Raw genomic sequence first — 13,017 nt, forward strand, 5'->3', positions numbered from 1 at the left:
AAAACTTTCCCTGTGCATCATTGGATCTTGGCTATTCCAGATTATTTGTAGGCCTTCTTTTACCGCTTAAAATGGTGTGCGGGTATGATCTGTACGTTAAGCCGTTTGGCAGCTAGCAGCCGTTAAAATTCATAGATTTTTGTCAATATTCGTTACCAGCATTATTTTACCGTGAACTGCAGTAGATCCAGATTTTTTTTTTGGGGGGGGGGGAGGGGAGTTGCACTCATTCTACCTGTTAAGTTAATTTGACCTACTCCCTTAATAAAAAATTTAGTAGCATTAAAGGGGGATGAGAAAAACAGTTGAAACCTTTTAATAATAAATTTGAAGTTTGAAAAAGACCTTATATGGAGAGAACTAATTTAGAATAAAATATATTTTGACACAATGGCTGATAGAATTTCTGCATTATCTGAGTATGAAAAACGTCGTCGCAGCAACATTATGGTAAGTTAATTTGCTGCAATTATCAGAGATCTAAAGGGATAAGTTGAAAGCCGATAAATTAATGTACATCCCTAATACTTATTTACAAAATGATCTCTTCTGTAGATTACAGTTATAGGTGGGTAACGTTTAGACACTCAACTTAAAAATCTAACCAATCAAAATTCAATTAAAGTCTTCAAAGTTGTTACCTACGCTAAAGAATAAATGTTATTTTAAAACTTTGGATCCTAGTGTAATTAACAGTCCAATATCCCCAAAGAAACATGTCAAAGTACCAAAATAAAGCTTCCCTCGTATTTTTACAAGAGTATTCTAGGAAAGGGAGGAATTGTTCAGAGTGGTTTTAGAGGCTAAAGGCAAAGTGAACAAAGCATTCAAGAAAAAGAAAAAGATTTCTAGTGGCAAGCCAAAGCCAAAAGAGGTTTTGACCCCGAGAAAATCTAAAAGAATTTTGGAAGGAAAGGTATATATTTTGTCACGGACGTTGACATTTTTAATATTTATTATTAAAGTAACAATATGTACTATGTCTGTTGCATAAGATCTAACAGCTTCCCGATAATTGCCCCTAGACGACTCTACTAGCGGAGCCGCTAGTAATAAATATATTAATCCTATAATATAAAGTAGTAAGGTTTTTTGGACTGTAGCTTTACATTTCAATAACTACTGAACCGATTGAGTTCTCCACTTTATGGAAGCTTCTTATAGATAATATTCCTGATGGTTTTAGACTAATTTATATCTAAATTTCTTTTTAGGCTATTTAACTTTTTTCCATTCTCCTTCAAATATAGATCTCCTAGATGCTAGGAGCGCAACCACTAGTATTATATAATATCCCAAGTTTAAACTCATTAGCTGGCAACTTATTTGAAGTAAAAAAGCATTATATGGTTCGTTTTTTTGTTCAAAAGCATTGTAAATTGAACTTCATTATCCACAATATTTTATCATCCAAGCATCAAAAGGACATAAGTTTCATTTTTATTTTAAGGTTCGTCCATCCCCGAGATTTATTCCACAAGCAGAATCAATTCAGGACTACAAGCTTCGCACTTTGGAACCAGAGGTACTTGTTTTAAGTCAGGGTTTTTAAGGCATAAGACAATGAACCAAAAATTAATGTAATTCCTAATAATTATTAACAAGATTACCTATCTCTTTAGATTAAAATTATTGGTTCATAAGTGGTTTGAAAATACTTTTTTGGAACCAATAATTCAAAATTCAATAAAATTATCCATAGTTTTTGAGCCAACGAATGATAAAACGTGGTTAAAACTTTGGGTACTGGATTAAATCACTGTTTAATATTTCATCTCTTCTTGGTTATAAGTAAATATTTCCTCAGTGATATTCTATAGAGATGGGACATTGGATCAAAAATTAATGCTTTTCATTGCCTTTGATTTTGGACAAATTTCTATAGGGGAGGGGTGAAGGTGCTTCAGCCTTCAATTATTCTACAACCCTGTCTTCCACAAATACTTAAATTTACTATTTTGTTCAAAAAGAATCTGGGAAAAATGTATCTTTAATGTCATAACGATTTAAGTTTTCAGGAGACCCATTTCAAGTATAGCACCATGGAAAAAGATCTTGAAGAATTGAAAACAACTTTTACCGAGTTTGCTGACAACATCACTGTGCCCAAGAAGAAATGGATTTATTATAATCAAGATCTTTTTATTGAAAAGTATGAATAGAATATATCATTTGTTTTAATCCTTCTCGTGAAATACTATCCTTTTAAGTATTAGATCGAGTGTTGTGTATGTAGTTCATAGTGATTAAACAAAAAATGAGATTAATTCGTATCTGATCTGATGTAAGATTGGACCGACAGTTGCACATTTATCAATAAAGTTTTATAATGGTCCAAGGAGCTTCTTAGGGTATTTGGTGGCGGTTTTAACACACCCTCCACATTTTTCGGCAAAAAATAACTCCTCCAAAAAGTTTTTTCTAAACAAAATATATGGGGAAGCATAAAATCCATCCGAGCACCCAAATGGGTAAAGACATTATTAGATAAATACTTTGTATTACAGATATTAGGAGTATAAACTCTTATATTTTTATCAATTTCTTTCTTGTTTATATGCGTCCATAATATTATTGTCCTTGTATTTAAGGTTTTCTGGCTACCAAAGTTTGATGGGTAAAGATGCAGAAACTGAGACAATTATGGGCAGGATAACAGGCTCAGCCATCCATCCAACTAAACATATGGTAAAGCTTTTTTGGATATACCAACATAACATTTATAATCTGTAGATGAAATAACAAAAAGTGGCAGTTCAACTGTCCTTTTCTGTCTTTTATAAATGCCTTTGTATGGCATTGTAATTGATATAGAATATACATGGATATTATGGCAGTGGAAAAATTTTCGTCAATTTAGGTTGCTTACATGGACATCACTTATTGTTCAGTTTGTTAATCCAATAGGAGGGGATGGGGGGTCGTTATTTTGACCAGAGCACATGATAATCTGGTGTTAGATCCAAGTAATTATAAATCCATAAATATATGTATGTGCGTACGATTATTTTACCATCTAAAAGGTGAAAGGTATAGTTCTGTTATCAAATGTTTTGTAAAAGTAAAAAAATGCTCAAATTAAAACCAACTAATTTTTATTTAGATTCTTGGATGCGCTGCAAATTTTGAGGGGAAAATATTCCTTGGGAGATTTACTGAAAGCGAGGTATTTTTAAATGTATGAAACCAAGACAATTATGTCCATAACCTGCGCACTGGCGCAGCTATAGGAAGAGAAAAATTATTAGATAATTTTGATTAGTTAGTTTTAATAAATCACTGAATATGATATTATTTTTTAGTCCCATCCACTGCACATTTTAATCATTCTTGTACATATTAAATTCCTTTAATAAACAACAGTCTCTGTCGGACAGCCGTACGTACGGACATACCCTAGTTATTTTTAGCGAAGCTACTCTAGAATTCACATTGTCTGTCAGTCCGTAACGCCATTGGGAAATGGGATTTTCTCGGCTGAATTTAAAGATAGACACCTGAAATTTCCCTATAAGATTCGTGCGACTAATGTACATCTAGTCAATACATTATTTTGGCCATATGTCTGTCGGTCATGCTTTAAGAGACGTAAATTATTCTTTAAAGGTTAAAAAAAATTTGAGCTTCGCTACTTATAGATGTTGTCATCCTTGTTATATATGTCTACTCGTAGGCTCAGTATACCTACTTCAGGCCACATCACGAGAAGATATTTCATCAAACATGGGACATGTAAGTAGTTTTATTAAGGTTTGCACATTTATATGTAACTATTATTAGTAGTTCCATGCTTTATAATTAGGGCTTGTCTGTTCCACTTATGATTGTGAATTTATTCTTATTAAAAATACTATCGGCTGGTCCCCTAGAGGCCTCTAATTAAGAAGAAAAGAATTATTTTTGGTGGGGGTAGAAGTAATTTTTTCTCAGGGTTATTGTCCAATAAATGTAAAATGATGTCCATGTTAGCAACCTAAAATGATGACAATTTTCCTCTGTAATAATATCCACTTGTATTATAATTTCATTGAAACATTTTAGTTATAAGCCCGAACAGATGATAACATCCAGCTACGACGGAACTGTCAGAATATTTGATATCAGAAGTCTTGAAGCAAGGTGTACCATTTTTATGATAACAATTCAGGATATTTTTACTATTATTTAATTGAGTGGTGCATGTATAAGCAGGGAGGGAGGGGAAATCGATCTGTTTATTACTCTGTCCCCAAAGTCGTACAATAACGTTTTCTTATTCTTTGGCTTAACAACCTTGGGGTCTTTTACTAATTTTGATTGGTTGGTTTGTTTATTTGAGTGTCTAAACGTTACAACCACTCATTGTAATCTACAGAAGGGTTAATTTAGTATATCATCATTGGATATGTACAACAATTTATCGGTCATTATCTTGTCGTCCCTCTATACTTCCGATGCAGAAGTCTTTCTTTGACAAACATTTATTTTTTATGGGTGGTTTCTCTTAGAGCACAGAACCCCCCCCCCCCCCCCCCGCCGCCTTAATTTGGTGTTTCTTTGTGCTTTAGAAAGCATCTTACGAGTTATATTTACACCTTTTTTAATGTAACTTATCCATTTCATGTATAACGTATAAGGAAGTTTGAAAAGACTATTAGATGCCATTTTTAATGCTTTTTGAAAAGAAGAAAAATCTAGTGTTACGTTCTTCCACCAATTTAAAATAAATCAATGCTTTTTCGTCATTTCCATGGAAATGTGGACTTATTTTAGGGTGGTGTCCAAGATGTGTGTCTGTCCGTTTGTTACGCTTATTGTGTTCGTAACGCTTATAGTTACACTAAACTGCACTAAGATATCTTAAATAGCGATATAACATGGATGTCTGAGTCTCTTTGATAAGTCAAGAAAGGACAAACATCTTTTTTTCTTTCAAAAAGGCATCAGTTTTCATGAAAACTATTCTTGTTTAGATTAATGTACGGTGACCGGAACTTTATTGAGTCAGATGGAGGTTGCTTTACTCATGCCCAAGTTGATAGAGATACTTTTCTCATTTCAAAGGTTAATTCTTATTAATGTTATAATTATTCTTTTTATAAGAGAGAGAATAAAATCTTTAGAAATGATATTACTTTATAAAGATCACTGGCTGCTAGCATCGGGAGACTCTATATTTGAAGGGGGAAAAAGTCTTATAAAAAGACTTAAAGCTAAAATTGAAATAGCCTAAATCCATCCAGGGTCCTTTGTGAAGCTTCCCTAAAATGAAGACTTGAAGCAACAGACAAAAATATCTTTTATAATAATAGGATTATAAGATTAATAAATAAAGATTACAAAAGCATTTCATCTAAAAATTCGATACATCTGACTAGTCACTTAGAGCCTCATCTTAATCCCAATTATTTAGGGGAAGATAAGTTCTTAGTTGCATTACTAAAATAAGATATTTTTGGTGTAACTCAAAAACTGCCTGGTAATATGTCTTGATATTGTAGGGCAATAAAAACGGAGGCTGGATCAGTGTTATGGATACAAGAAAAAGTATTTTTCCAGTGCAGGTACTATTATTTTTTTTTCAATTGCAATTTTATTTTTGTAGGGAAATAGAGCGGATTAACAATATGCCTTATCTTATAGAATTATTACTTCTTCAAAATACACGAATCAACAGAACATTTCAAACATGCCTAAATTAACGATATTATTTTTTGTAGGAATATTTTGTATCCGAAGCTACAGCCTACATGACAAGTATTGATGTTTGTCCAACAAAAAAGGAAAATCTTTTTATCTTTATTTAAAGAAGTATCTGTGTTATTCTGTCTGTCAGTGTGTAATGCTCTAAAATGCTGACCTATTTTTAACATAAAATAATTCTTTCTACATCATTCTCTAATAGCTATAATTAGGGTACAACCATGAGACTTTTTTCCTCCAAGTGCCCCTATAGGGCTCTAGGGGCGTAGCCATTAGTTTAGGGTAAATATGTTGAATTTATTTGTCCTCTTTCAACCTTTCCCATCGACAATTTTAAGCAACCATTAGCAAAATATAGTTTTTTTTTTAAATTTTGGGGGGGGGGAGAGGTTATTTTATGTAATAGAAATAGGAGAGAAGAACTATAGTGTAAACCCCTTTTTCGTAAATCTGACAAAGGAACTCCTCCAGCTGACAAAAAACTTTAAAGGGGGGGGGGGGGGGCGAAAGTGACACTTTTTGAAACCAAAACTAAAAGTCAACAAAGGAACTCAACTAAAAAAAGAGTTACAAGTCTGAGATTTTGCATGGCAGTTGCTTTATAGGGGTACAATATGGAACTGTGAAGAAACGGCGGCACAACCGCCGTTTCCTGCCGAATTTTGTTTTGCCTTTTCTCGGCGGTTTTCGGCGGTTGCGCCGCCGTTTCTTCACAGTTCCACATTGTACCCCTTTAAAGCAATTGCCATGCAAAATGTCAGACCTGTAACTCTTTTTTTTAGTTGAGTTCCTTTGACTTTTAGTTTTGGTTTCAAAAAGTGTCACTTTCGCCCCCCCCCCCCTTTTTCAAGTATATAATTTCTAGAAAGCTAACTTTATATTAAGGAATTCAACAATTCATAGTTAACTTATTAAAGGATTTGTAATATGCTTTACACTATACTAGAAAATAAATTTTTACACGATATAATTTACGCGAGAAAAGCTTTATCTTAAGAAATGCGACTATATACAGCTGACTCTTCATATGAACAAAATGAAAAAATTATCCCTTTCCTCTTACCCATATGTGTACAGGTCCTGTTGAAAACGTAACGAGCGTACTGTTGTATTGCTATTTGTTGTTATTTTATTTTTATATAATTTATTTCGAGGTAAACATGAAACAAACTATGAATTTATGTATTTTAAATGTTTATAATAGATACGAATTACGAATTAAAGATTATAAATCATGTACATTTGAAGTCCGAGATATTATTTTTTTGTTTTGATAGAAACTCAAGAAAAAGATATGATTTTATTAACTTAAATTCATAAAGGGATTTTTATTATTTTACAACGATTGCAATAGATGAAGCATATTTATTAGTAATGCACAGATAAAACATAGATGTGAAACAACAATATGAAGGCAGTACTTCATGTGATGGACTTGATTCGAGTAAAAGTTGAAAGAACAGCTCTAATTTAACTCTAATGAAAAAACTAGAAAACTTCAGTTTAATTCAACCAATGAGATTTCATGTATGCTCCGATGCGATTCATTTATTGGCTCAATCAGACATTGCCTCTCTTTCTTAGTACCTTTATTTTTTATGTCCAGTATCTCGCCCCCCCCCCCCCTATTTTTACAAGTAAAAAAAAAGTTATTGTGTAGTTCCAATTCTTGGCAGCAGATGGAGAAGGAATTATTAAACTCTTTGACACTAGGTTTACACAGGTAATATTACAATAATAAAGTAAAAGATGTCAGTCTATCTGTCTGTGTCCGTCAAAGGGTCTTGCTAACTAGAAATAAAATTGTTTCAAATTCATAAAAAGGCTTACATGCAATACATTTCATTTTAAAGACGCTCTCATTTTCAACCCAATTTGAATTAAAACAACTTTTTAGACTTCTGGTGGAAGGACAACATCCAGAAGGACGACCAGAGCTAACCACGTGGCCATATTCCAGAATAGCCAGCCTGAGAGCTTTGCACATTGGAGCCCTGTGTCAGGAAATCAGGTTTTAGACTTAATATTTAGGGAAGGGGGGGGGGGTGGGAATTGACTTTGAAGTATCCAAAATATTTTAAACGCGCTCTATTAATTCTTGGCCTAAAAAGGTACTTTTAATAAATCTTAATTGGTTGGTACATACTTTCAAATAAAAAGAATGAAACAGACTAAATGTTGGTGGGAGGAAGGAGACATTGGACGTTAAATTACCTAAAGTATTGTAAACATGCTTTATTAATCCTTGGCTTAAAAACGTTGGGTACTTTTAGTAATTGGTTTGTACTTGCCTTCAAATAAGAAGGATGAAATAGACTAAAGTGAGGGAGGGGACATTGGCTTTGAATTACCTAAAGTTATTATAAACACGTTCTATTTCTCCTTGGATTAAAAGCTATGGATACTGTAATATAATGTTAGTGCATTCATTCAGTATCTACATTTCCAGTATGTGTTTTTATCTACAATTGGGTTAATTTTGTTACATTTTCTTCCATTATCTTATCCCTTATATCCCTGAATAAATATTTGCATAGGTTATTGTATCCAATAGTAGCCAGATGAAAGTGTATGATGCTAAGAATATTTACTACAACTGGGTACCTGTCCAACAAGAAATTAATTTCAGGAAAATAAAACAAAATAAATGATTTAAAAAGAATCTGCTTATAAGTATCGCAGCAATGTTACTGTATGATTTTTATCCTAATAATAAAGTAAAAGTATCTCCGTATGTCTGGTTGTCTGTGTGTGTGTACCGAAGGATGTCATACTAACCACTGAACCGATATGGTTCTCCTTCGTATGGAAGATTTTAAATTCGGCTTGAAATATTCGATCAAAATGATTTATGAAGTAGCTTTTTTTTCATTTTTTCATTTTTTAATTTTTAATAAAATACTAAATGTCTTGTCTATCTTGTATAAAAGCAGTAGACTTAATTTTGTAGCTTTTCAGCCATACTGTCTGAAAAATGGAGTTATACAGTAGTTGCATTACTAAAAAGTTATATCTACTTGCTTTATTTGTATGCTTCAGTAACGGAAACGAGACCTCTACACGAGTAAGATATTTTGTAACTAAACTATTCTGCAAGTCACATTTGTTAGTTGGTCTGTCTTTACGTTGATAACACCTCTAATTCGTCAAGTCGACCATCCATTTTTCATTTTAGTTTTTTTAAAGCAAGATAATATTCCAGGGGAATTTTTTTCCACAGCGATTTCTCTTAGGAGGTTGGAGGTACCCTCCCCTAAAATAGTTTTATATAAAGGAGAACCATATCGGTCCAGTCGTTAGCACGATCTTATTCTTAAGCTACATACACACATTGACATCTTGTTACTTTCATATAAGGAATTGCAAAACCCCTTTTTTACTTGCAACAATTTTACGCTCCTTTTATTTTAATGACGTATTTTATGTAAATGTTGCAGGGCTACTGGCATCCAAAGTATGATGACATCTACCTCAAGTTTGCCAGGGAAGAAGGGGCTTTAAGGGGGTTAGTAAGCAACCTCTAAACATTTAAAATTGCAAAAGAAAAAGTTAAAAAAATCTGGGGTGGGGGGCCGGGGATTGGAGTCGACCACCTTCAAAACTTTTTTTTTAGTTCTAAAAAGAAAAAGAAAAGAAAAATCTTGGGGGAGGGGGATAATAATTTTCTGGAGACGGTAAATCTTGGGAGGGTGGTGGTACCCTCCCCAAAAATTAATTATAACCCTTTCCATTACCTTTAAAAATCTGCCCTGTAAAGAAGAACCATATCTGTTCAGCGGTTAGCGGTACAGACAAAAACACAAACAAAAACCCTTTTATTTTATTACAAGGATTTGGATTGTAAAAATATTGACTTTTTGTAGGGGATTGCACTGCTGGAAGGTTGATACATCTAACACTGAAAACACGTTTAAGAGGTGAGATTAGCAACTTTTACATTAAAAGATTATAAAATATAGAGAACTAAATATAATTTTAAAACCTTAATTGACAAAGGGAAAAAGTTAATCAAGCAATGTTCAGTGATCATAAAAAAGGAAAGAAAGAGAAGAATGACATTAGAATAGAAGGTATTAAGAATGATAAAATATCACGAAGCCTTCATCAAAAATAATTTTATTTCTTTATTTGCATGCGTTACGGGCTGATGGACGGACAGATAACGTGAAATATAGAGTAGCTTCGCTACTAAAAATGATTGAAATCATTTCAATTTAATTTTGATTTCAGAGTAGGGACAATTTCTTGTCATCAAAGGTACAAGCAAACAATTATTCAAAATACTTAAATACTAAATTAGCAAAATCCTCTCTTTTAAATACTTTGTCCAATCCACATTTCTATCCATGATTTTTTGTGCTTTACTTTTTATGGATGTTTCATCCTTGTTGTTTTTTCTATGTGCAAATTAAATGTTATCTCTCAATTAATCTCTGTGTCCTTTGGATGCATGAGGCCTTACCTTTTTATTGAACTGAAAACGATTGTTTTGCATATCGCCTAGAGGTTATCTTGATAGGAAAATGAGATCCCTGGCAATTCATCCTACCCATGACATAATGTTGGGATTCTTCAATTCCAAAGAGGTAAAATTTATGTATCTAACACGCCTTATACTTCTCTGTAAAGTGATGAGTTCCAGTTTCCACCCATATGATTAATAATCAAAGGTGTGGAAAATATTAACATTTATAGTAAGAGGAATGGAAATGCTATAGCGCAAAATAGGTGAAAAAACGTATTATCAACGTAAATTGGACAATGTTCGTATAGTCAAGTGGCAAATCCAAAATCAAAAGATGTATACCCCTAACAACTACCTACATGTTTCAAGTGGTGGGGACCTTTTATAGTCTGCTAGAAAATTGCTCTCTTATCTTTTTTAGCGACTTGGCTGTGTTGGTTTACCCGACGCTATTTGCTTATATTAAAAAAAATAATTGAAAGTCGGCACAGGGTCATCACCCCGTGGACATACATTTTTTAACTAATTGCACACTCTATTCTTTTACTTTAATCAATATGATTATGAATATGGACACAGATAATGATTTTATATTTAGAGCACAGCTGCTCTGTTGGGAATAGATGGTGATCTCTTCAGCTCTCATCATTTTGATAATACTGAAGACAACAGTGATGAGTTGATTTATAATCAGGAAAATAATGGATTTTATCAATAATTTAAAATATGGTTTTGTTGGTAAAAATAACTAAAACCTAACTATATGTAAATTTAAAATTTGCACGGTCTTTAAGATCTTTAATATGAAGGCATGAAACCAAAAAAAGTAAATTTTAATCTACAAAAAGGATAGTTTTGTTTTTCATGAAGGTGGGGAGATCAACTTGTCCCTCATTGTAACAAAAAAGTAACAAGCCGTTTTCACTCCACAGGGGGAGCATAGGCCGCTGACAATTTGTCAGTGTTTCTGTAACACTGTGGCTTTTTTATGGATAAGGGAAAGGGTTGTCAGCCCTAAGCCCTATGATTGCGGTGTAAAGCGTCAATTTGCCCATCAGACAACCAACCCTTTGATTGAACGACCTTTGTCTGAGAATTCCTAACTGTGCATGGTAGTGAGGTGCGCCTGTTTTTTGGCCAAGGCATTCCCCCTACTCTAATTATTTATGTCGCGCACCTGACATAAGAGTAGGAACCATTTTTAACGTCTTTAGTTATGACGCGGTGCCGGACCGAGATTCGAACCCCCGACGACGAGCGGATGCGCTACGCGTTGAGCCACGGTCGCGGGTACCACTCATTGTACCTTCTAAATATCCTGTTGGAAACCAATCTTGTTTTAATTTTTGTCCACAAAGTTTTATAATAATGTTTTCTTATTCATTAGCTTGACAACATTGGGGACTTTTATAAAATTTTGATTGGTTGGTTCATTCAGTATAGTGTCCAAACGTTTCAACCACTAGTTGATATCTACTGAAGGGGTAATTTTGTGTATCATCATTGGGGATGTACATCAATTAATCGGCCATTGTCATATCCCTTTAGATCCCCTGTAAGAATTCATTGTTTACTGATACCCTAAAGGAGGAAGCAAATGAGATGGTTGAATTAAATGGTGATTCTGTTCAAGCTGACGATGGCAAAGAAGATACTAAGAACAATACAATTGAACATAGAAATGTTGCAATTGAGGAAAGTGTCCTTGAATACAGTTAAAAGAATAATTTTTTGCATCTATTATTTAAAGAACAAAAAGCTGTTAAATTGCCATAAAAAATCACTTTTTACATTTCAATTGGGAAAATCTACAACCCTTAAAACGAAACATCTAGCGGCTTGATTTGTTAATTTTTAATTAAATCAGATTGATCATGAATGTAATTGTACACTATTAGAGTGAGAGTCTGAGTATTTATGAAGTTTATGAAGAAGAATTTAGTGGAATGAGTGACTCCAGCCCAACAAAATCAGGAAAATAATGTTTTGTAAACATCAACTAAGCATCAACCCCAAACTCTTTAACCCCTGAATTTTTTGTTAACGCTTTGCGCCATGGTTCAAAGTTCTTGGCATTTTTGACATCACAAACAAAATCTGGTTTCAATTCCCCTTCAACCCCGTGTAAATTTAACCCTTAGGGTTATGAAATGACGAGTAGGTACATTATTTTCATAGATAGGACAATAAACAGTTAATTCATTTTTATTCATTATTTTAATAATTCAGATTCAAGGGATTCAAACTGGACTCCTAGCCAGTAGAAGGCAGTATCATCAAACAAAACAAAAACAAAAATGCTATTTTCACAATTTAAAAAATTCGGATCATGAAAAGAAAACAAAGTACCTAGTGGGTTTCATCGTATTTTTACAGTAGCTCTTCTCCTTTTTCTAGCCCCTGTTAGAGGTTCTAATCGTGTGGGGCAATCATTTTACATGAACTAAAATGATCTATTCAAAGCTACTGTGAAAATACGACAAAACCCGCTGCTTCGTTTTTTTCCACGATCCAACAAATCTGATATTTTCACAACTTTATAAACTCGTATTTTTGTTATTAAATATTTGTTATAAGACATATCAATGAAGTTTGGAAAACAGTTTAAATTAAAAGTTTTTGGGTTATTTTGATTTTAACCTTCCCAGTAAAATTGACAGTTTGACATATTATGATTACAGTAAAATTTTTGTATTGTATTGTTACAAAACAGTATGTAAAGTAATTTTTTTGGTATGTATAGAATATTTTTTATCTTAATTGTTTTTTTCAGATAGAGAAATGTTCGATTAAGAACCAATCGAGGTTTGGGGATTATGTCATTGATTGATTGGTCAAGTTCCACGCGTTCATAATGATTTGCGGCATTC

General features: G+C 33.2%; 1 protein-coding gene and 2 long non-coding RNA genes across 4 annotated transcripts; all 3 read left to right on the forward strand.

The window, feature by feature from the left end:
* The first annotated feature begins 242 nt into the window (after nt 1–242).
* On the forward strand, nt 243–5,836 carry LOC145326835 (uncharacterized). The gene is made up of 11 exons (XM_080170271.1): nt 243–450; nt 770–916; nt 1,451–1,525; nt 2,019–2,152; nt 2,592–2,688; nt 3,104–3,166; nt 3,674–3,732; nt 4,042–4,119; nt 4,953–5,043; nt 5,481–5,543; nt 5,700–5,836. Exons 1-11 carry the CDS (start codon nt 391–393, stop codon nt 5,784–5,786), a joined length of 954 nt encoding a protein of 317 aa, XP_080026397.1. The 5' UTR covers nt 243–390; the 3' UTR covers nt 5,787–5,836.
* Nucleotides 5,837–7,327: 1,491 nt separating this feature from the next.
* On the forward strand, nt 7,328–9,188 carry LOC145325551 (uncharacterized). Of its 2 annotated transcripts, XR_013881509.1 has the most exons (5): nt 7,328–7,405; nt 7,580–7,693; nt 8,220–8,306; nt 8,717–8,746; nt 9,120–9,188. It is a non-coding gene; the product is annotated as an uncharacterized LOC145325551 (long non-coding RNA). The 2 variants fall into 2 exon arrangements; XR_013881510.1 differs by lacking the exons at nt 8,717–8,746; nt 9,120–9,188 and having other exon boundaries at nt 8,220–8,537.
* A 345-nt stretch (nt 9,189–9,533) lies between these two features.
* Nucleotides 9,534–10,843, forward strand: LOC145325552 (uncharacterized). The gene is made up of 4 exons (XR_013881511.1): nt 9,534–9,599; nt 9,913–9,939; nt 10,187–10,268; nt 10,746–10,843. It is a non-coding gene; the product is annotated as an uncharacterized LOC145325552 (long non-coding RNA).
* The last annotated feature ends 2,174 nt before the right edge of the window (nt 10,844–13,017 follow it).

Source organism: Acartia tonsa, chromosome 8 (genome assembly GCF_053477335.1).
Source record: "Acartia tonsa isolate MP-2025a chromosome 8, ASM5347733v1, whole genome shotgun sequence".
Taxonomy (NCBI): domain Eukaryota; kingdom Metazoa; phylum Arthropoda; class Copepoda; order Calanoida; family Acartiidae; genus Acartia; species Acartia tonsa.

Excerpts from the sequence above, each read along its gene's own strand:
- LOC145326835 (XM_080170271.1), top strand. The coding sequence starts at position 391 with ATGGCTGATAGAATTTCTGCATTATCTGAGTATGAAAAACGTCGTCGC. Across the intron at positions 917-1,450 it reads AAAGAATTTTGGAAGGAAAG|GTTCGTCCATCCCCGAGATT; the intron begins GTATATATTTTG and ends TTTTATTTTAAG. Across the intron at positions 3,167-3,673 it reads GGAGATTTACTGAAAGCGAG|GCTCAGTATACCTACTTCAG; the intron begins GTATTTTTAAAT and ends GTCTACTCGTAG.